General features: G+C 39.8%; 2 protein-coding genes across 2 annotated transcripts; both read right to left on the bottom strand.

Moving 5' to 3' along the window:
• Positions 1-978: 978 nt before the first annotated feature.
• On the bottom strand, positions 979-22,042 carry LOC120799168 (E3 ubiquitin-protein ligase MARCHF6-like). Its single transcript, XM_040144116.1, is given in 27 exon segments — positions 979-3,892; positions 3,894-3,938; positions 7,150-7,285; positions 8,513-8,645; positions 8,841-8,930; positions 9,454-9,588; positions 9,694-9,875; positions 9,990-10,059; positions 10,178-10,373; positions 10,586-10,723; positions 10,928-11,028; positions 12,229-12,348; positions 12,450-12,584; positions 12,853-12,927; positions 13,069-13,137; positions 13,414-13,494; positions 13,605-13,663; positions 13,854-13,905; positions 15,608-15,640; positions 16,019-16,080; positions 16,492-16,732; positions 17,295-17,475; positions 17,734-17,806; positions 18,507-18,650; positions 18,787-18,860; positions 19,348-19,447; positions 21,755-22,042. Coding segments are annotated over 27 exon segments (2,931 nt in total). The 5' UTR covers positions 21,774-22,042; the 3' UTR covers positions 979-3,705.
• A 36-nt stretch (positions 22,043-22,078) lies between these two features.
• atpsckmt (fATP synthase c subunit lysine N-methyltransferase) lies at positions 22,079-24,912 on the bottom strand. The gene is made up of 5 exons (XM_040142851.1): positions 24,833-24,912; positions 24,423-24,711; positions 23,410-23,547; positions 23,130-23,180; positions 22,079-22,769 (listed from the first exon to the last, which is right to left on the bottom strand). The coding sequence occupies exons 1-5, from the start codon at positions 24,841-24,843 to the stop codon at positions 22,548-22,550; spliced, it is 711 nt and encodes a 236-aa protein (XP_039998785.1). The 5' UTR covers positions 24,844-24,912; the 3' UTR covers positions 22,079-22,547.

Below are 24,912 nucleotides of genomic sequence, written 5' to 3'. Positions count from 1 at the left end.
ATCTATTTTGGAGATCAGTTCATCTTATACCCAATTATCTATTCACAGTAACAGAAATTTGGACCAGAGGTGGCCAATCTTTTTCATGCCACTGCATGTGCTCAGATGTTTTGACAGTTCTTAAAAGTGAAATACACTATCATGGACTTGCATGAGGACTGGAGTCAGAAAATAACAGAACTGAAGCCTAAAATGAAAGGCCACATTTGCAGGCATACTGCGAGAGTGAGACACAACTGCCGTTACGATATGTTGACTATAAAGTGTACAGACGTGGCCAAAAGTTTGGGTAAACTTACAACTCATTGAAACAGTGCATTGTTCAACAAAGAGCTGAATTCTTGCTGATACTACAAAAATCTTCTAAAATGGCGTTCAAGAAACAATTGGAACCCCTTTGAAGGGTGATAAATGAGTGGATTGTAGTGATATTTCAAGCAGACTGTTGTCCTCAGTATCACAAGTGTCTTCAATCTTGTAATCAGCTATTCAGCCCATTTAAAAGGAGAAAAGTTCTCATTGTGCTGTTTGGTATCATTGTGTGCACGGCCAAGAGAAAGAAGAGAAGCGCGTTGTCTGAGGAGATAAGCAAGCGAACTACTCCTGCTTGAATAAGCGGTTACGATGAACACCACAGTCACCACAGAACGGGTTGTGTGAATATCTCACCAACGCTTTGCATTCAAGAAAGCATTCTAATGCACGCACGAGATGCAAGTGAATGTGTTTATTTGAATGTGTGTGGGGGAATAGTTATCCAGTATTTCACAAGGAGAAAAAAAAGCAAAGATTAGGGAAAGGTCTGGAAAAAAAGAGATTTTGACGCAGGAGTTTTTTTTTTCTCCGTTCCTTTCGTTAATCTTCTCGCCATTCCACTTTAATGTTGGCAGCTCTAAGTCAAAAATACACATGCATGAGTAACATCAGCAATGTTTGTTTGAAGAGCATATTGTCCACACTCTTAAGAAGAAACTGCACTCATTACAACCATTTATTATTGTTTCATATTACTGAACCAACAATTAATAGACCTTAAAGTATATACCCTTATGTTACAGTACATGCCTCTGTCTTTTTTTGCACATATAAAAATAGAAATCATTTGTTTCTAGAAACTGAAATTCAAGACCAAAATTGGAAGTGTACAGCTCAGTTCAAGAGGATACTAAAAGGTCACTTTTTAGCATCATATATATATATAAGGTGAGCATTCCACACAGCAGTACTACAGCTGTCAGTACCAAAGTTAATGTAATTCACAATCCATATCAAAATAAAAGCAGTTTACATTTACCAATCTCCAAATGAAACACTTCTAAACAAAGGCAGTGTCAAAAACAGATGCTAAACTTAAATTCCTCTTTTAAGTAAAACCCATTGTGCAGAGTAACCGTAGTAAAATATCCACATCTCTCAGTCGCAGTGAAGGGAAAGTAAAAACACACAAACCCTGCTATGTTGACTGGGTTACAATGGATCCTGAAATGATTGCAAACTGAGTAATAAAGTGCAACACATTAAAACATTTGCATGAAAAAAAAAAAAAGTCTTAATCTCTATAACTATTTATGTCCAAAAAAAGTCCAAAAAAAGAAAATGAACTTAAAACATCTAAAATCTCCCCATTATGCATTTAAGAAAAAGAACCCAGTAGAGAATGTGATTCAGTTTTCATTGGCAGCAAGAAATAGTTTTAAAGAGTGGCTGGGGCTTATTTCAGTCATTATAAATGTTTTAGCAGCTTTTCGTTTTTTGAGAGGTTGGAACACCCTTTATTTTTCTTATTCTTTAATTGAATTGCAATGGTTTTGTTCTTTAGTGGCTCTAGGAATGAGACATTGGGAGTACAATTCCTGGATGCTGATTTTACATTATCCCCACATTTTGGGAAATATGTTAATCCCTTTCTTGCCAAGAGAAAGATGTTTCTTCCTCGTTTCTTGAGGTTGCCAGACAAACAGTGGAGACTACAGGAATTCACTGCACCCGGCCAAGAAACACTTCCAGTATATAACCCCCTTGTGAAACTACAAATGGACTTTTTTACAGTTTGTTTTTTGTACATGTCAAACAGACGAGATATAAATTGTTAATTAGTGAGCTAGAGGAGGTTTTTAAACTGCTTAAGACAAGGGTTTGTGTCAGGGTAGAAACTATTTTACATTTAAAACTGCACACATACAATATGCTGGCAGTCATTTTGTCGTTTGGTTGTTTGGTTTTTGTTTAAATCATTTTTATTATCAGAGTGACGTCATTTGGGGATATCTGTGCTTGGGCTTGAAGACTACAGATGATCAAAGTCTGCATTACAAACTGAAGGTGTGGAATTTGAAAAACGTGGATGTTCAACATAAGTCAGTTATGGGGTATATTTAGTAACAACTGATTTTTACATAAGACTTGGTTTGTGCGGTGCAACCCATTTTTATTAAGTGATAATTTAGTAGGCTAAGTTTGAACTTTTGGAGAGCTGGTGCAACTGCCTCCAGAAGCATTTTATCACGCTACAACGGCCATACATTTAGGTAACAACTGTTACGCTGTCATCCAGGAGGCACGTCATGAAGATGAGTTTCCTCATGACCTGAGTGATTGCGCTTAGCAGGCGACAGGAACCAAAAGGAAACCTTCTGAGATTTTAGAAAGAAAGAAACTGGCCACATCCATCAACCCATTCCCCAGGGGAAACGTTTTTGTGTTGTCATTTGGAGTTGTTTTAGCTGTTGTCTCATCACTGTTAATAGAATGCAGAAAGGTGAGAGTCTGAACAGCTGATTAGCAGCACTACAAGCCACTGACAGCCATTCGGCTCACCTCATTTGTTTTTATTCTTTGAGAATAAATATCTCTACAAAATAATTAGTGTCAATATAAGGGTGTTACACAAGCATATTCTGAAATGCTGTTTTTCCAGTTTAAATGTTCTTATTGAAGCCTCACCTTTTGCTGTACTTCATCAAGGTGTGACTTTTTTCAGGTTAATAAACTCATCGTCTGAGGGTGGATTTGACTCGTTGAACCAAAAGCTCAGGAAGGTGGTACACAGCCAGGACTGTTTGACTATTCACAGGAGAACATCTTAAGTGACTGGGCTGTGTCCAGACTGTCTAAACTGTCACTTTCTTCTACTTTTTCTACATCTTTAGTTCAAAGGAATCCTCAAAGGATTATCTAACAGCTCACTCCAGAAATGTAACACTAAAAATAAATGAAAACACATCTAATAAAAACATCTAAAAAAAAAAAAAAAAAAAATACAATCACATTGCTACATCATAATTGTCCCTCCTTATCACTGACAATTTCAATCTGATGAAGGGTGCCATTTGAGACAAAACTACAATGGGAACAGAACTGCACGGGCGGCCCCATTATAGTCCATATATCTCTCCCGCAGCTCTGAAAATATCCCCTTAAGAGAGATTTAAACAATATTTCACAACAAACATTCAAAGGGAAGCACAATCTGAGGTAAAAGCTATGATCGACCGACCCGACGTCATCTCAAACCTTTAAAACTTAAAATGTCAGCTGCGTTGAAGACAAGAACGGACACAATAAACAGGATGGACAGTCAACAAAGATGTGGTTCTGCTGAGTTTCAATCATGCTGACAGTTTTTACAGGTTGGCTAACAACCTTAAATTAAGTTGAGACTCCTTTGTCTTCACTCTTCAAGGTCTTTGTCTCTGAATAAGAGTACTAGAATGCATTCAAAAGTTTAGAGGTTGTGTTTGAAGTTGACAGCCAAGCAGAGAGGAAACAGAAAGGTTTCACCACAGGAGCCGACGTTAGCTCCCAGTGCTGGGCAGAGTGAGTCAGCTCCACTGATCCCACGGCAGTGTCTGATCTAGGAGGAGGTGCTGTAGGAGGAGGTGGATGTGCTCCTGCCTGTCTTGCGTTCGTAGTTCACAAGTCTCTGTCCAACTAAGTACCTGGAAGAGAAACAGCAAATAGAGTTCTTTAGAAATCATTAAGGATTCACATTTACACAACTCTATTTTACTTATCATTTTTCAGTAGGGCTAGCTTGGTTTTATGTGTTTGAGGGTTTTTGCTCTTTGTTCTCATCCTTGCACCCTTTATATCCATTAGACACAAGGATTTCACATTACCCACGTGCCACTCAACAAAAAGACCCACAAAACTGGATGTTCCACACTAATTCAGTAGTTTTTATTGTACTACTGTATTGCTGTATTACTTTGTATGAAATTTTATGACCTTCAACACATTTCGTAGCCTCTTAAAAATATTATATGGTCTGGGTAAAAAAAACGATGTATGGTGTGAGACGACAAACTGGTCAACCATCAGACATTTTGCAATACCCTTAATATCAAAAGAACTATCCCTTTAATATCTCATGATGTAGTGGACCACTTTGGGCAATAGAGCATATCCGTGAGTAAAGCCTCATTCAGACTGGATTTAGTGCTCTAGTGGAGGTGAGGTGATTTTAACATTATCTGTGCTTCTAATAATGTTCAGAGCGTAAATGTTTTTACCCCCACCCCAGCAATAATTACAGCTATAATTACCTACAGTTTTTCAGTGAACTCACTGGTCCTCCTGTAATTTAAATTCTGTCTGGAGTGACAGCCTTGCACCGTCCTGGTCAAAATATGTGATTCAGAATATCTTCATTTATTCAGAAATAAATTAAAATGTAACAATTTTGTATAACCAGGATATTCTAATAAAGTCTCCAAGGTTACTGAACAAAGGAAAAAAAACTTGCATCATAGTGAAAAGGTGCAAGAAGCTTGTAGCTTTTGTAGCCTTTAAAGGCTCCAAAATGCCTTGGTAATCTTCTGATCTCATCATTCCTTTGATACATTCAGTGCTTTCAGTACCAGAGGCAGCAAAGCAGCCCTACAGCACAAAAGAACCTCCGGTATGTTTTATTGTAGGTAGGGTGATCTTTTCCTTATCAGCTACATTTCGTCACCTATAAACAAACTGATGCTCTGCGTTCCCAAAGAGCTCTGCTTTGGTCTCATCTGTCCATAGAACATTATCCCAGAAAGACTGTTGCTTATCTATGAAAGTTTTGCAAAATTTTGTCTTTCCTTTTTGTGCCTTTCAGTAGTGGTGTCCTCCTTGGCCATCGCCCATGGAGCCCCTACTCGGTTTATTGTGTTGTGTATGATATGGGCTGAAACCACCACTCCAGATTGCTCCAGGTTAGTCTGAAGCTGTTCAGACGTCTTGCATGTTGTTTTTTTTCCCCGCAATCTACATCAGCCTTCCCAGACTTCTCTCAGTGAGTTTCTTCTTAGCGCCACATCCTTGAAGTGACTTAACGGTTTTATGACTGTGAAACTTCTTGATAACATTACGAACCGTTGAAACAGGGATTTCAGGATATTTGGCGTCTGCCCTGTAGCCTTTGGAATTGTTATGTTTTCTGATAATAGAATTTCTGCTCTCAGACAGCTTTTGTCTTCACCACTGTGAAGAAGAAACTGGAAACTATCTGCCCCTTTTTGTGCAGTAAAACTGTCATTCATTGGTTAACTCAGGTCATGTGAACACTGAAGGTTAAGCACCGGTGAATCTTATTTTTTATTTTTTTTGAGGAACTACTTTAAATTCATCAAAAGGGGCCAATAATTGGGTCTGGGTTACATTTTGTGTTTGTATTACTTCATTATTATGCAATTTTTTTTTTTTTTTTAGTAACCTTGGACATTTTATTAAAATATTCTGGTTATACAAAATTGGTTTATTTGCATTTTTTCTGATGATGTTATGAACTATGTACTTGAACATAATTTTGACCAGGACTGTTTTTTAAAGTGGATCTCTGAGTTTTTTCTGCAGGAGGAGCTGCTTGTACTACTTTATTCACTTTTAATTAACTCAGTGTGACATTTGACTTTTGTGTGAAAACAGAGTCAAATGGTTTTGCTAACCTGATGGATGGAAACATATTCACACCAATGTATAAGCCTATTTAGGAACAAATGTGACGACAGAAAAAATGAAAGCCATCAGAAGAGCAAGACTCGGTACAAGCTCATCAAATATGTTGTTGTAATGTCAGCAACAGGTAAGTACTGGTCACTTTTAAACCCCAAATTTTTTTCGCACCATATGTGGTACATTTTGGCAAATTGGCTCCATTGAAAGTAGGCTGAATTAGCTATTAGCAGTTCCTATTTGCATTGTACCCATGGATGTACAGACAACTGTCACTGAATTACTTTCATGCAGATGCAATTCTTGTGCAATTCTTCTCAGGCAGGTTCTCAAGTGTCTTCTCTCTATGATTTCTAAATGGATTTATGGGCATTTATTCATGACGGACACTGGATTGACATATCCTCAGGAAATACAAGTTACACTAAATGATATCAATGTGTGTTTCATGTCTGTGTAAGATTTGACAAAGTTAGAACTCAGAGGAGGACCATGATTTTGGCTCAAATTCAGGTCATCCAGTATCTTTGCCTCCCCTTCAACTATCCCATGCCCCACTGGGGAGACTTTTGGCTCTCTCTTTTGGCCTCATCCTGCTCAATAGCCATGTTTATTACAGACCATATACTGTAATTTCCCGGTGGTTAAAATGCCAAGCAGTGGGGCTGTGGCTGAGACTGCTCCATTGCAATGTTGTTGCAAAAAATGGACATTGCTGTCTGGTTATTTTATTCTAAGCAGTTTTCAAAGTGATGTTCCAGAAAATTTACTATGAAAATATATATGTTGAACTTGCAATATAAGATATATATATAAACACATAACACTGTAGAGGATTTTATCTATATTACCCACTACTAGCTGCTTTCTGTATAGTATGTCAGTGGCATCACCTTTCCACATACTGCTGATAGCTTACTGGAATGCTGACTGCCAATAGATGACTATTTAGGTTACTGCTCCCAACAGTATAGAAATTTTTGTTTTGTACTAAAATATCCCAAAATTTCGAAACAGTATTTTGAGAATAATTGGCATGTAACTCCATCTTTTGAAATCAAGGCTAAATGTCAATGAGAGGCAAAAGATCTTTTTACCTTCCAATCTGTGGTCATCCTAAAACCTGACCACTGACTGATCAACAGGAGCAGAAGTTTAAAAAACTGCTTGTTTCCACCCATGTGTAAGTTCATGCTGAAAGGAATTTAGTGGTGTACTGACTTGTCATTTTTGATGTGTTCGTATAGGCGTTTGAACTGTCGTATCTGGAAGAACAGAACGGCCAACAGTATGACCAGCATCAGCAGGAATGGATAGATCCTCCTCTCCACCAGCGTCTGCATCTCTGGCTGTACACCTGCATGAGGAGAGGGGGAGGTGTAGGAAAGAAAGAGAAAACAGAATAAACACTGGAAGAGAATCTCCTATTGCTGAGTGTGAATGTCTGTGAGGGGAGTGGAGAAGGAGATAGCAGGCAGATGACAAAAAGCTAATAGCTTTTATTTATACTTTCTATACTGTCTTATTTTATTTATAAGACAGTACAGTGCAGAGAAAACAGAGTAAATCAAACACATAAAGTTGCATTTTGGCTTGCACAATGACTAAAATCCTCATTTCCATAAGGGCTGGGAATTCTTAATTGTCTGGTTGTTTTAAACCAAGGATTTCCTAGTCGACATCAAAGAAACTTATTTAAAGTAAAATTGTTTCCTTGGGTAGGCTTTACATAAAAAGCCCTGCTCAGATGAGCCCCGTATCCAAATAAGTAAGGATCTGCCTCGGCTATGGCCTGATGATATAAAGGTGTCTCTTACCTCTGTGTCCACAGTTTCTAATTTAGTCAGTATGCAAAACAGAGGAACCAAATAAAGTTCAGTTTCGCTTTAGTTGTGCTTTCTTACTCATCCATTTGTTGGGTTTTCAGTGTAATAATGTTTAATAATAAGCCTTAAGCAAACCCCGTTGCTAATTCCTTCTAATTTGGGGGAGTTTATAGTTATTTATTATTGACAATTATTAGTCACAGATTTCCTCATGAATTCTTTGATTTGTCTTGACATTTTATGTAAGTGAATGAAATACATGTAATGTAGCATTTCAAAAAATTTAATTTCAATAAATCATTGCTTGTCGCACCTTAAAGCAACCAGTTTAAAGTATAAAGAACTCATAATAGCTTTTGATAAAAGGCGATATTCAGAAAGTGTGCTTATGTTAAAAAGATGCAGCTAACATAGTACAACTGGACAGCAGTTGCGTATTATTTGCAAAGTCAAACAAATCCCATTTTGAGCTGTTACAGTCTACTGTGTTAACATTAACGTAAATGACCAATGGATATTAAATATCCTAGAGTACGAAGGGTAATATTCTTCGGTACGCCTTTCCTTGACCCTACTCACAGAGAGTAGATGATGAATGAGAAAACTGGAAAAGTGAGGGAGATAATAGGGAAAAAGGAGGAGAGATGAATCCTTCCTCTTTTCCTCCCCTGCCTTGAAAATTGATGCTTATTAGGGTTCACTAAGGTACCAGAAAATCCATGCTCACCCCAGACACATAACCATACATAAAGACTTACCAAGCAGTGGTGTAATGCCTTTAGAGATGGTGTAGGGCACACAGAGAGACAGCAGCAGGACGCAGATGACGGGGGCAGCCAGCCTTCGCAAGATGAAATAGAGGTCGATGTTTCGGATGCCGTTAGCATACACCTGCAGCCGCGAGAGGAAAGATACTTCACTGTTTTACATTCCACTGCCAACTCAATTCTTTCTGTCCTTCATGATGAACTACCCCAAACATATGGATGTTTTGAATAGGTGGGCTTCCACTGTACTTGGATCATGGAAAGATATATTTCCAGACATGTTTAGACATCTCTACAATGTATTTTATGTGTGACTGACCTGCTCGATGACAGTTTTGAGCCACCACTGAGGGCCCATCAGTGTGATGGCAGCAATGATTTTAGCATGGAGCACGCCAAGCGCCCAGTCCTGCCACACAGACGTCAACCAATTAACAAGCAAGACACAATAAGGTTTGTCTCAAAATTTCAGCATCTGTTCAATATCATCGTCAAGTTTCTGCAAAACCTGTTCTCCTCTCCTTGAGCAGAAGACTGAAATTTTTAACACTAGAGTCATTAGACAGGAATTTTGATAAATACCAAAACAACTGTTTTTCCAAGCCTAACTTCTAGAAATATAAACAGGTTTTTCTACTAAAAGTTTTTTTTTCATTTTAAAAGAAATAAGCCAAAGGTTTAAGATGTTAAATGTCTTCTAACCACAAGCAGCATTAAAAATAAAAATAAAACAGTCTAACACTCACTGACATGACATTGGATGTCTAAGCATTAGAGTTTGATACCCAGCCCTACGGACAAAACATGCGTGCACCCAAATAGTCTAATGATTTGTGATTTGTGACTAGTGAATAGAGGATTTATGATGGAAACAATAAAGCGATCTGTGCAATTTTAAATCACTCACACAAATACAAACTCCATGGTCCTACCTGCCAGGGATAGAAGAGTGGTGTCTGGTCCAGTGGCACTCTGAGAGGAGCGACAATGACAAGCTCAAACAGCAGACCCAACAGCAGAGGTACCACCCCAGCTAACAAGACAGCCACCACGATGGTCTTTAAGATCTGTTTTCAACAAGACAGAACATTTAAATACAAAGGTTTGACAGATATTAGAGTAGGAGCTTAATTTTTGCCATTTAGTGAGAAGACTAGAGACATCCACATTACCATGAGCGTCCACTCATGGATTTTGAGCATGATGACGATCCGTCCCTGTGGCATCCAGGACAGCAGCACTGTGGCAGCTCGAATGGACAGCCAGCAGACGTATAGACCACTTGCTGCTGTGTACAGCTCATGAACCATGGCACTGCCCATCCAGAAAGACATCAACCAGCGACCCACACACACTGGGAGAAGAGGAAGAAGAGAACAGGTAAGAATGGAGGTGGAGGGGAATGACTAAGCGCCGAGCAGAGCAACAGTAAAATGCAGAGAATGCCTGGCTTGTAGCCACAACTTACCCGGTAGTGTAAGGCAAATCAGACTAGCCAGTAATAGCGTCACACACATGAAGACAACCAACAGAATGATCTAAACAAACAAACACACACAAAAGAATATAGAGAATTAATTGTACAGGAAATGTTACTAGCAGCTCAGGCTTCGACAATGACAATATGATAGGAAGAACCATAATGCTGTCAGTAACCTTGAGGGGAAAATTGACAGGCCGGTGGTACGGCTGGAAACCCACAGGACCGGCCTGCTGCAGAATAGCCTGATGGGCAGCGTGAAGCCCCTCCCCCAGACCAGGGAAGCGGTTGTTGTTATGGCGACCCAGAGGATTGTTGTTTGGTTGGTTGTCATCGTCTTCATGGTCCCCAAGCAGGTATGAGTGAAGGTCACTGTGGGGAGACACTTGATCAATTATTTTGTCATTATGTCAATTCACATTCATTGTAATGAGACACAGGATATGAAGTTTCTAAAAGTTTTACCATGTATGATAACTGAAGATCATCGTAAAAAGTTTACCTTTTACGCCAATGTACCATTTACATCTGAAGATGCAGCATGTGTGTGTGTGTGTGTGTGTGTGTGTATGTGTCAAGCTTACAGCATGTATCCAGCTGTGAACGTCCAAGCATGGACGAGCCGTTTGAGCCACTGGCGAGTGTGACCCTGCTCCAACAAAGCCGGCAGAACAACCTGAAGCAACAGCAGCTCCAACGACAGCTCGCTAACTGGGGCATCACTGCAGTGACCGGATATAAACACAGCTTGACACAATTCACATTCAGTTTTGTAATACACTGTCCAAGAAACTAGAAATGACAGCTCAGTTTCTCTAGCAGCTTCCTATGTTGGTTATGCTTGAATGGAGAATAGACTATATCACCTTAAACTTCCACAGACATACAGAATTTTAAACGTTCATTTTATGTGTTGTCATCTGTACCTGTAGAGCATGACGTTGTAGGGAAGGAAGGTTGGAAAGAGCAGTTTAATTATTCTAATAGGAAGCCAAAGCATCAGCAAAACTATGGAACCAAACACCACCTGGAAATACATGCACGAACAAACAAATAAAATTTTGTTAAGACATGTAGAGTATCCCTACACTTTCACAGGGCAATACAAAAAGTTACATTATGGATTTTAGTGCTAAAAAAAAAAAATGTGCAGAACATTCAACTTCGGTAATAACTACCGATAATCAAGATCAAAATTCCCCATTTTTTATTGTAAGAGCCACTCATTTGGTGAAAGGAAGAAGTAAAGGGTCGGTTCACCCAAATTACATAAATAAATAAATAATATTTTATTTACCTCTAAACACACAGATACACACAGTTTTGATTTTATTTGACTGTGGAAATTTAGAAATTCAACAGTAATGTCATTCCTGAATAACTTTCATAACATAACATAATCCACAAACACACTGTCAAAAGTTTTTACAAACTATTTCTTTCATGGAAAGAAGGTCCAATGAAAACTGTTCATTGTGCGTTCTTTGGAATACCCAGAAATTTAAATGGGGTATAGTTTCTGGCAAGACACATTTATTGCTAATTTCATTTTTAAATGTTTGAGCAGCATGTTAAATTCCATTTAACTCCATTGTACCAGGATAGAGGCAGAAATCTCAAAGATGAATATTTCAAAATCTGGGCAAATGAAAACGGAACAATCTGCATGGCTAGATATCTATCACAGATACAGTATATCAGAAGTGGTGTCATCACATAGTTTGTCCAGCAGAGCACAATCCCACTGCATTGTTTACAATATTCTCATCGCCTGCAGCACATCTAGCAGAGTACACATCATAGCTGATAGTGGTGCGGAGTCAAGCGGTGTCTTCACAGTAAGTTGTTAACTAGTTTGTTAAATACAGTGCTGGAAAGTTAATAAACAATGACCCCCATCATGTTCCCTTTTCATTATAACATACATGTGTGTGTGATATACGAAACTTTGGCCACAGTTAATATGGACATTTGACAGTGTAATATTATATATGCGAGAAAATAAGGAAAAGTGTAATAAGTCCCCTTTAAAGTTGGTATACGACATTTTCTCGATATTTTTCATTTTCTAGAACTCTCTGTATACGTAACTATTCTCTTACTCAACAAATTTTTCTTGACAAAATATGACAATAGTATTTTTTAAGTAAACAGAGTTCGGATGTTGTTGTTATGCCATTTAAGGTTAGGTTTGGTGGAAAACAGGAGAGGAGGACGCTTGACTGACCACAGAGAGAATAAACCTCCGGAGATGTCTGTAGATGGGCAGGTGGATCATCTCTTGTACTGGGTTGAAGTCTGGATCGTTCAGGTTCCTCAGGAACCACAGCACGCCTGGCCGGAGCACCTGTACACAAACACATCCACAAGTTAGACATTTAGAATTTTATGATGGTTTTTCTGAGTTCAGAGTTTGCGATTGTGACTGGCTGAAGTCCTCCATGATACCTCTCTAAGCAGAAGGATGAAAGAGGCAAAGTAGAAGACATAGACCATGCCAACCAGCCAGTGGAGGAACATGGTGGTACCAGGAGCGGAGTCAAAACTCTGCTCCCTGTCTTTCAGAGTGGCATCAAACATCTCCTGCAATGAAAAAAGGACAAGCTTTATTGTCTGTGTTTTTTATTCGAATGACAAAACTTCCTTAAAATCAGTTTTTAGGAACTGGTCCAATGAGTGTAATACTGAGATACTGAGTAATACTCCCTAATTGAATGTTTGTCAAGTTACTTCTTAAAATCTGTAAATACTGCGTCATTGTGACTGCATTCAGTCTGTTTGGTTAGTCATTAAGGGGTCAGTATGTGACTGTACCAACAGGATAGACTGAGTGAGTCCATAATTGTCTTACCAACGAGCAAATGTCGAGCCACCAACCACAAATCAGTGGGAACAAGCCTATCTCCATGACAACCAGCAGAGAAACCTGTGACAAAGACACAAATACAATTTAGTTTCTGCTTTCATAATTTTCCTAATTGTTTCAACTGAGTGTTGCTAGTTTTTATTAAAAAAAAAAAACCCTAATAGATTCTACAAACATTCCAGGCCTGCATCTCTAATTTACCTTGACAACAATGTAGCAGACACCCAGGAGGCGTCTGGACCGCTGGAACTTTACTAATGAAGCAAATGCCTAAAGGAGGCAGAGTTAAGGACTGACACAAAATGTGAGATAAATGATATCCAGTCTAAATTTTAAGTTATCAATTTAGCATTTCTAATATATAAACACATTTCCTACAAATTCTTGAAGCCAAATTGGGCCACTGACCTGACCTTTTGGGTTCTTGTATGACTACACAACTTACAATTTTAATGAAGTGGCGGCCTTGACCACAATAAGCCACAACTAGCCACTGTTGTGGGTAATTTCAAACCCATAAGGTAATTTGATCTGTGCAGAGGATACATGGCAGACCATGAGAGCTCCAGCCAGGAGAATGTACCCCAGTATGGTGGTGATGAGGCCGTCAAAGTGTGAAGCTTTGATCTGCAACCAGGTATAATATCAAAGAAATTCCGTTACTGCATGACAAATCCCAAAACTAGTAAGGAATTCAAACTGTATAATTGTCCCCTCATCCATTGCTGTATACTTACATAGTCTTCAAAGCCCAGTCCAACCACTGAGAAATGGCCGATGTGATACGGACAAAAAGCTAGGGGGAAATACAGAGGTTAAGGTAGAATTGATAGTGTGGTGGAGTGTATGAGTCTTATATTGACTGTCTTTCCATCACTGAACTACAGTGAAAAACCTGCTTAACTAAGGGTAAACTCCTCATTCAATAATACACCCAAAGATAATGACTGTGTGTACGGCATCACTACATTGCAGGTTTAACTTACCAAAGACAAGGATGAAGAGTGTGTTGAGAGACACCACCCAGAAGACATGCTCCTAGAGAAGAGACACACACAAAAACAGGTTTCTCTGTCAATGTTACACAATTTCTTGCTACAGTTGCAATAAGGATTATATAAGTATGTCATCCTACAATTCTATTGATGTTGTTTAGAGAAATTCTGGTATATTTCAGCCTGGTGTATTTCCAAAAAATGTAGCCAGAGAACAGGAACACCACAAGTGTCCTGACGTATGCCACCTTTTAGGATGGTCCTGTTGCCTTTCTGCCTCTTATCCCTCATGTCCCTTCTTCCATTTGATTTAGCTCCTGCAATTATATTTTTGAATTTCCTTAGAGGACAGTTCAACTACAGTGAAACTCAGCCTTACAAAAGTAAACAAACCGGCATGTGTTGATGAATATGCTGGCTGGTTAGGTCACTGACCTAGATATACACTTACCAAGCAGTTTATTAGGAACACCATACTAATACAGGGTAGGGCCTCCCTTTACCCTCAAAATAGCCTCAGGTCTTCATGTCATGGATTCCACAAGATGTTGGAAACGTTCCCTTGAGATTCTGGTTCATGTTGACAAGATTACATCACATCAGTTCTGCAGATATGTCAGCTGTACATTCATGCTGCCAATCTCCCGTCCTACCACGTCCCAAAGGTGTTCTGATGGATTCAGACCTGGTGACTGGGGAGGCCACAAAAGTTCAATGAACTCACTGTCATGTTCATGAAACCAGTTTGAGACGACTTTTGCCTTGCGACATGATGCATTATCATGCTGGAAGTAGCCATTAGAGGATGGTAACTTTTGGCCATAAAGGGAGGCACATGGTCAAAAAAAACACTCAGACAGGCTGTGGCATTCAAGCCATGATTGACTGGTATTAAGAGGCCCAAAGTGTCCCCACACCATTACACCACCACCAGCAACCTGGACTATTGACACAAGGCAGGTTGGGTCCATGGATTTGGGATGTTTATTTAAATCCTGATCCAACTATGTACCTCAACAGAAATCTGAATCCATCAGACCAGTTTTTACAGTATTCAACTGTCAAGTTTGGTGCAGCCTGTGTCCACTGCAGCCTCAGATTTCTGTTCTTGGCTGAAAGGAGTGGAACTTGACGCGGTCTTCTGCTGTTGTAGTTCATCCGTCTCATGTCTCGTGTTGTGCATTCTGAGATGCTTTTCTGCTCACCACAGTTGTGAAGAGTGGTTATCTGAGTTAACGCAGCCTTTTCTGTCAGCTCCAACTAGTTTGGCCATTCTCCTCTGACCTCTCATCAACTATTTTTTTTCCTTACTGCAGAACTGCTGCTCACAGTGCACTGCTGCCACAGGATTGGCTGATTGGATCAATGCATGAATAAGCAGGTGTACTGGTGTTCCTAATAAAGTGCTTGATGAGTGTTGATCCCTAAGCAGTTAGCCACAATGGCCTGAAGCAGCTACTTTCTGCCTTTACTTTTGGTCAGTTTTTGAAATGATTTATGTAAAAATCATGTTTACTTGGAAAGCTGTAGGAGGGTTGCACAACCTGCCCCAATGTACGTTGTTTTGCACAAGTCCTCGTTTCTCTGAATCTCTACAACGGAGGTGCTGAGCGAAAAGTCAGCATGACCCATAGAGTCACAATGGCCACATTGATGGGAAATACACCAGGTTGAGATATACCAGAATACCCTTTAAGGCGTACTCATAATTGTGTATGTAAGAGTAGAAAGGTGTGTGCACCTACCAAGAAAACTAGGGAGCCATCCAGCCCCAGCATCTGGGACATAAAGAGAGCACTGTGAATGATCCCTTATAATACATGTAATTGAATATGGTAATATTACTGGTTTTACTATAACTGCTACTGCTATTAATAGATCTACAATTTCTAATACAAAAAAGAAAAATGAATTTAATTGATCCCTCCCCACGTCAGCTACAAACAACATCCCTGGAAATGGTAAGACTTCAAAGTGTTACTTAAGCAAACCACAGTAAGATGGATATTTCCAGTTACAGACCCCTTCAGCTCAATTTCATCTGCCCACTACATGCCAACCTCCCTAGACTGCTTTTTTAGCATCATGTCCTAGCTACATAAGACCCCTTGATCGAGCAGGAAACAGAAAAAAAAAAAAAAAAAAAAGATTCCCACCCTTTCCCAAGTGAGCTCCTCTGCTGCACGGTCCCACTCCAGAGCGTTCCAGTTCAAATCTTCTGCAAAGGAGAATCAGAAAAATCGGACATAGTAAGGAACACCTACGATACATGGTTACAATATTCCTCTGTAGCTCCATTACCATTTGGTTGCTCTTCCCTGTTAAGGTTTAGGTTAATGCATTCCATTATAGAGGCTTTACAAGCACTCAATCTTTAGGGTGTTACAGTATGTATGTCCATGTTACTTAAACAGGAGGGCCACATTTCCTAATATAGCAAACCTGCAGTCATGGTTTTATTAGGGTAACAACATATCCACATAAACCACATTAAATGTCCATACTATTTCTCAACTTTCATATATTCTCACCCAAGGAACAGTGTCACTACATAAGAATGATATGTAAGAAGCTTGAAAACCACAATTTAAAGTGTATCAAAATTCTGTGTTTTTATGCTCACACTAACCTTGTCCTCCATTATTTGCATCAGCACCATCTTCCTCCCTGCCTTCCTCATCCTCCTCCTCCTCTTCATCTTCCTCCCCATCATCGTCTTCATCATCATCAAGTTCTGCCTCATCTGCCTGGTTGCCAGCATCATGTGGGTTGGCAGGAGCCTGCCCGCCTGCAGCAGGGTCTGCTGGGTGCTGTGCTGCTGCAACGTCTGCAGCAGCCTGTGCGTTGACTGCAGCGTTACCACCTAGAACCTTTGGAATCATAATGAGTGACATTACAGTTCCCTGTTCTACTACAGCAGAGGCTGCACCAGTTACATGAGGTAATATTTGAGCTATTTCTTGCTCATCAGCCATACTCAGTTTTAGATTTGGAAATTGATTACTACCAATAACAACAGCACAAGAGTGATATTATCTGGCAAGCACTGCTTTACTCATGTGGTTATGTGTAAACACCGAAAAATGTGATTGCTACTCTGGCAAGCACATTCTCTATCAGAGAAGTGTTGGAGATGGTTAAAATTGCTTTAATTATTTCTCACTAAATCAAAAAAAGTGTGTCTTAAATCAAACTTCTTGTGACAGTAAAATAGTCTAATAAACTTTGTTTGAAGAGTCATCAATCAAGCTACAAAAGAATACCTTGGGTAAACATAATCTCAAATAGCTTTAGCCAGATATGAACCTATCGATGTGCTAACTATGCCAGAGTGCATCAGTGGTAGAATAAATGCAGAATACACTACCTGTTCTGTTCCAAGTGCAGCTAGAAAAGGGAAACTAGTGGGTCTTCAGCATAAATTGAGCTCACCTCATTAGCCGGTGCAGCGCCATTGGGCTGGTTGGGAACCAAAGGAGGTTGATTCTGATCTAACCAGTGAGGAGCGCCACCATGGACAATCTGCTCTCTGAGCCACACCAGGCTGATGAAGGCGCACAGCGTGCAAGTGACCACGAAACAACCCTGGAGACAGTCTGCAAGCAGGTTTTGTCTATACGAAGAGATGTCACATCATAGATTAATTATATTTTACGATAAATTTCAAAAATAACTTCAATACAGAGAGCTGAACAAAGGGAACTAGTATGAATAACCAGACTATAATCATCAATCAGATATTGACTACTGGAATTATTTAGGCAACTCCAGTATACAACATATGGAGAACACAAAGGCCTTTAATATATAGGAGCAGGACAGTGTGAGAGAGGAGGGGCAAAACCAAAACCAAAGAGAAATTCAAACTTACGTTGAAAGCATATCTAATGGCAGGGTAAGGAGAGAGCTCACAGAGCCGGTAAATAAACACTTGTAGATACGACCTGTTACGAGAGCAAGCATAAAAAATGGTTATATCAATAACAACATTGTGAGAATCTATCCTTTAACTGACAACTGGTGTGAAACTAAAGCTAAACTAAAACTATGCTCCAAATGTAACTTTGTAACTTTCATTTCAATGTTACTGGACATCATGCTTAAATAAAACATTTATTTACAGCATATGTAAATAAATATTCATAGTACTTGAGACCCAAGAGCCTGGCACCAAAAACAGATTGAGTTGATATACTTCTTTTGACTACCCATTCTTAGCCGGTGAGCTCAAAAGTTCATTTCAGACTATGTTTTCAAGCTGAACTACCGAAAATCCTTGCATGTTTCTCAATACTGCATGCCTAAACCGTTGAAAGGGCTGGCGCACAAAATTCTTTCTCAGTAAGCACAATGAAATCTTAGTACAACTTGAGTAAAAGCAATCAGTTGTAGTTTAAAACATTTGAGTAATTTTTTTGCTGAAGGCAAGGTTGAATGGTTATATTTAGGTTTGTATGTTATATTTAGCTCAACCTTTCAGTTCTTTCAGAAATGTAGAAAACTGCTGAACATTTAATTTTCTTTTTAGTTTTTCCCTAAACTCTGTTGGAAGTTAGGGAATGCATACAATATGTGGCAACAATAGGAAAACTGCTGATTAAATCTCCTTTTGTTTTGTTCTTACAATGGAATGATGGGACTTACAAGCTGTGAGAGGCACCACGCCTAGCCAGGCAAAGGCCACCAGTGTGTAGTGGAACCAGTATCTGATGGCTGTTCCAATACTGGTGACCAGCCCTGCAAAGATATCCTGGACAGGCAAGCGAGATGGCATGTCTGGAGAGTAGACTGAAGAAAAGACAGAATGAAGAGAGTGGAAGTGAGAGAAAGAGACTCATCATAATTGGTTAGTTATAGGAGCTCATATCAAATGAATGTATCATTAATGTACTGGAACGGACTTACTGAAAAACAAACAACTTACTTGGTGTAAATGCAAACCTGTGTTTGCATAATTCACAGTATTCCTTTCTGCTGTGTTTCAACCACTGCAGTAGGCTGTGAAAACAATCAGACAACTAGTGAGTCCCACCTTTATATCCTATGGAAACTTTACATCACCTGCACTCTGTCCAAGAATCTTCCTCTATGGTCTTGCAGTAAAATCACACAACTTTTCCACAACTGAACAGGATGCTCACTAGCACAAAAATATTTCCCGTTTCAGTCTGTGTCCAACTGTTAACTATTTTTTGTCATGTGTGTAGTTACTTAAACTTTATTCAGTTACATTCATGTAAAGGGATCTTTGTTATACTCGCTGATATTTTCTATCTTCCCCTGAGTATTCTTTCCACTTGTTAGAAAACATTTCAACAACAAAACTCCAACCAATTCAACATCTGTGAAAGCAAACAGATCGAAGACGCAGACAGGTACCACCCAAACTTTAACCATAAAGAAACATTTTAAATGGAAAAGCAAGAGCAAATAATGGCAACATACATAATTTTTTAGATTTTAACAACCTGGACATTGAACATACCACTCCTGATGGATAAACTTGATGCTGCCAGTGCAGACACAGGGGTGGTACAGGGGCTTGTCCTGGGTCCCCTCCGACCGACAGACCCGGCAGATGTCCGCTGTACAGGAGGCACACAATAACATAACTTGGCAAAACATATTTTTATGATATGAAATGGCTTCCGAAGGTATTCAGACCCCTTCAGTTTTTCGACATTTTAGTGTTGTAGATTTAATTTTAAATAAACATTTCTTTTGCCCATCAGTCTGCACTCAATAACTCAAAATGACAAAGTGAAATAATTTTTAACATTTTTGCTAATTTATTAAAAATCAATAACTGAAATCTCCCATTACCTCCACCAAACAGGTTATGTTTTTGCCCATGTCTGTTTGTTTGTCAGCAGGATTACGCAAAAACTACGGAACTGATTTGCACCAAACTTGTTGGAGGGATGGGGCATGGGCCAGAGAAGAACACATTAAATTTATGGGGCAGATCTGGATAATTTACTATCAATTTGGATTTTTCCTCTGAAGTCTGGTTTATGCTGTTTGACATTGGCCTTGGTGGAGGTATGCACTCTACTGAATGCCATTCTAGTTACAAAAGTATTCAGATCCTTAATTCAGTATTTTGTAGAATCCTCAGGCAGAAATGACAGCTTCAAGTCCTCTTGGGGATGTCTCTACAAACTTTGCACACCTGGATTTGGGCAGTTTTTCTCATTCTTCTTGGCAGATCCTCTCAAGATCTGTCAGATTGGATGGGAAACATCTGTGAACTGCCATATTCAGGTCTCTCCACAGATGTTCTATGGGGTTTAAATCTGGGCTTTGGCTGTGTCACTCAAGTACAGTCAGAAACTTTTCCTGAATCCACTTTAGAGTTTTCCTGGCTGTATGCTTCAGGTCATTGTCAGGCTGAAAGGTGAATCTTCGCCCCACTCTAAGGTTCCGTGCACTCTGGAGCAGGTTTTCTTAAAGGACCTCTACCTGTCCCTGCCACTGAGAAGCCCCCCCACAAGATGATGCTACCACCACCATGCTTAACACTACAAATGGTATTACCCAGGTGATGAGCAGTGCCTGATGTTCACCAGACATAGTGTTTGGAGTTCTGCCCAAAAGGTTCCTTTTCCTCATGCTCTCGGTCCTTTAAATGTCATTCGTCAAACTCCAAACAGGCTGTCATATGACTTTTACATAAAGTGGTTTGTGTCTAGCTGCTCTAACAAAAAGTGAAGCGGTCGGAATACTTTCTGTAGCCACTGTATTTCTTTTAACTTTGCATTTCTATCCATTTCATCAAAAGGTATGGTATTTACCTTGATCTTTACTCATGACACATCTTAAACATAATGCTAAATGTTAAAAAAAAAAAAAAAATGAAAAAAAATGTAAACTACATCAAGTTTCCTGCAGATCATTAACACTCTCAGATGTTTCAGAACTTGAAACTGATGCACATTTGGTGTTTAGCATGAGTATGTGTCTTCAATGGATAGTACAGGACAGGCTATTTACCGACAGCGGGGCAAACTATAATCCTTAGATTACGCGTGTCACTGAATGTCCAAAATAAAATAACTCTAATTAGACTAAGATGCACGAGTAAAATACCAGTTAGGATACCCTCAGTACTTATTGATGATTGATTTCATATATAAACTTTCAGCTTTATTTAAAATATGAACAAGAATATCACAATTTGAGATAGCTGAAAACTATGCTAATGGCAGTTCCCTGTCCCGCAGTGCAAACAGCGCTCAGAGAAACTGTGTTGGGGTAGTCGTCTAACACTCCATTAACGCTGGTCAATGACCATTTAAAGAGTAGAAAGTGTGTTGAAGATGCCTTTTTAAGAGAATAAGTCTTCTAACAGTCTTTTGTTTTCGTTAAAAAATCAGTGTAACGTAATAAACGAGCCTTGTCAATTGGCAGCGCTGACCGGTGTGTCCACGTAACGTTAGCTGGTTATCATACTGTAGGTAATGTTATGATAACGGCTGCATTAAACTTACTAAACATTAGCTTGTAACAAGAGAATTGGCTAGGTTACTTATGCCTTCAATCTCAAACGGTCGTCTTTTGGAATTTCTACCACCACAACTCACTAGTGGTAGATGTAATGTTAGTGTGTATGAAAACAAAACCTCAGAAAAATCACGTTGCCGATTTTATTTACAACAGCTGATAGCTAACGGACTCAAGCTAATGCTAGTTAGCAAGGTAGCTAACGCTAATTGGCTAACGGTTTCTTCAATTCTCGTGAACCTTTGTCGGAGTTTAAGAAAATGTTGAATCGGTCTTTGGCACTGACAGCGGTTGAGAATTGGTTCCAATCTGATACAGACATTGCTAGTATAAGTGGGTTTACCGGTTAACGCTAACAATTAGGGCAATCAGGTTTTAAAATTAGCTACCTTCCTCGGCGGTGTCCATCTTGACTGGCTGCTGGGGCAGCCCTGCTCCACAGTGGTCAGGCTAGTCAGTCAGTCTAAAAGCGATAACCGCTAGCTCTCTTCATGTAAACATCTGAAGTTAGTGTTTAGTTCAAGCTCCGATTATCTTTGACGTGATCATTAGTTTGGGAATTAAAGAGAGCATTTCCAATTCTCACTACAACAGCTAGCGGTCAGGACATACTCAACGCAACATGTGATCGTGCGGTATTTTCACCACTCGATGGCACCAAAGCGCAATCAGACGGCTTGACGGTTCCACACGTTGATTTTATTAAGCAGGCCTAAAAATAGGATACACAACAGGAGTTTTCTGTTTGGCAGCATTCGAAGTACTGTGGTCAGCGATCTTCCGTCAAACGGGCTTATATGATTTACCAGCCTCTTGGTGACACCTTTGTCTGTCTAGACAGGACAAAGTGATTTCATACATAATATAAACAACACAACTTGCACTGAGACTTCCTTGACATAATCAACCTAGGCAATGCAATCATTCATGGCCAGCACCACTTTTTCCAGTCAGGAACCTTCTCAAATTATTATTCTCTTTGATCCCTGGTCTGGTGCTGAGCATTGCATACTTTTTACTGCTAAATCTTGTCTAACATAGACATTGATGAAAGGGAGGTTTTAAAGAAGAGCTTCAGTCTTTCCCAGCCATTTCAGGTCCATCCCAGAGTAGAAATTGCACGGATTTAAAAAAAAAAAAAAAACAGATGAAAATTTAACAACAAAATCTGAGTGTTTACACTTATGTGTGTAAATCTGATGAATCCTCTTTTTCTGGCATTGTCCTTCTTATCATTCCTTGTCGCAGTTGTGACTTAAATGTCTTGGCATCGTACACCCACACAGTGTCGATGCCCTCCCCTGCGGTATGTTCAGGGACCCAGGTAGGGAAGGGGAAGCGGCAGGCCACCACCTTGGCTGTACTCGGCAACTCCTTTGCCAGCTTCAGCTCCAGCTGGTCCATCTGCATTACAGCCAGAAACAATTAGGATATCATATTACTAATGTTTTGGGAATCTGAAAAAGTTACATGGCAAGATCAAATATGATCCAAGGAACTGAATAGTACTATTTATCACCAAGAATGGATAATTTCTTGACAGATACATGTTTTGATACTGTCAGTTACTTAAAGAGCTAGCCATCCGGAGAGCTTGGGCAGCAACTATAACTTCGAGTGCTTTTTAGTAGAACAGTTTAAAAAAAACAAAAGTAATCTTAATTAATAGTTCAGTTACTTAAATCTGCACACATTGCATAAATTATATTCTAATAAAATAAAATATTTGAAATGAAATTGCCATAGGAAAAAAACAAAACTCACCATTTGAGGGACCCCAAAAATCACAACATTGGAGTACTGAGCAAAACTAACCTAGCAAAAGAACCAGAAAGAATGGGAATGACATAGTGAAAAGACACTCTGACATGTTAAATGTATTCATTTTCTCATACTAAGCAATACCCGACGTGTGTAACAAGAAGAAAACACTGCCTCCTACTTTAAAATAAATTCATTTTTCTAAGTTCCCAAAAACTGAGTCACTGGTGATCTCCAGAATACTAATCTACACACTTTAGGACACTAATCAGGTATCACTGACCTTCCACAAGTCAGAGATGTGGAAGGAGGTGGAGCAGTGGACTCCCTCCCTCCAGGCCTTGTAGCGAGAATACCACACCAGCCAGGGGTTCAGCTCAAAGCCTGATGACTGGAACCCATGCTTGGCCGCTGCTATCACCTGTGGGAGGAAGTAGGACAAAGGGAAATACGGTTTATCAGCAGCAATGTATCAACAGCATCTGTTGGATGTCAAGCAAGATTGGTAACACTTTTTCCCTCAGTGTTTCAGCAGCGCATCTCACAGATTGTCGGACTAGTACTGAAATGTCTTCCTGCCGCTTAAGTTTTCCGTTCCTGAAGTCTGAATTTGTGTTAAGTGGTCCTTTGTTTGTTTGTTTGTTTGTTTTTTTTAGGCACATGAAGCTGACGAAGACTTTTACGTGAAAACAACAAAACATAAACCTGAAAATGCATTTTCAACTAGAGGTGAGATGAATAAGATGTGCAGAAATGTCAAAGACAGGTTAATTAATTCATGGTTCCAATAAAGTGACAACAGCCTGCAGGATCACTACTGTATAAAGTTAAGTAATGTGTCTGCAATATCATTAAGTCTGGCACAGCAGGGAGAGGTTGACTTTTGATAGCAGTTCAGAAAACAGTATAACTTTATCGTTCCATAAGGGGGTCAGAGGTCCAAACAGCAACAGAGGAGCTGAAAGGGATTCAGTCTTTGGCTGAAGGACACATGGCAGCTTGGAAGCAAGACCCTCCTGCTGAAGTCCTCCGAGAACCCACCTACCTTCCTATCCCAAAATGTACAACAGACACTGGTATATTTGAAATGAATACTGCAGAGTACAATATGGCGTACAACACCATGAGTATAGAAAGGAATTGTGACACGCCACAGGCAAATTGAGAAGTGCAGTAAAACGAGTATGTCACTACCAGGACAGCTGACGTCTTTTGCAGTGGTTCTACTTATCTTGGTGTTAGGGTAATTATTTTTCATGCCTCTATACCCAAAGGGTAAGAGAACACGACACTTACTATCCTTCCATCTCCACTCCCTATGTCCACCAGAGTCCCCGATCTGTTCCGTAGCACCTTGAGGACGTTCTCCACCTGAGCGGTGGTCGCTGGGACGAACGGGAGGCAGATTTTTCTCAGGGCGGGAGCAACGAACGGGGTGGCCACCGCGTACAGGGCGACCAGCGACCCTCCCACCGCCCCCGTGACGATGAGACCGAGGCGGCTTCTGCTCCTGCTTTCCCGGGCATCGCTCTTACACGGACCTGCCTGTGCTGAGTCCAGAAAAGGCTCTTGCTGTGGCATGACGCTAGTTTTCATGAATAAAACCACATGTTATTCAAATAAACCGCACCTGTTTATTCTGCTCAATCTAAAGCGCTAAACAAATGTTGCCGAACCACCATATAGCGACGGTCCCGTTTTCCTACCATCCGTGCATTCTGAAAGATGACCTGTGCAACGCTATTAGAAGCCCGAGTGGATGACAAAGATTAGCTAACGACGGTTC

This window comes from Xiphias gladius, chromosome 14, assembly GCF_016859285.1.
Source record: "Xiphias gladius isolate SHS-SW01 ecotype Sanya breed wild chromosome 14, ASM1685928v1, whole genome shotgun sequence".
Classification (NCBI taxonomy): Eukaryota; Metazoa; Chordata; class Actinopteri; order Istiophoriformes; family Xiphiidae; genus Xiphias; species Xiphias gladius.
This window is presented reverse-complemented; position numbering and strand designations above follow the sequence as displayed.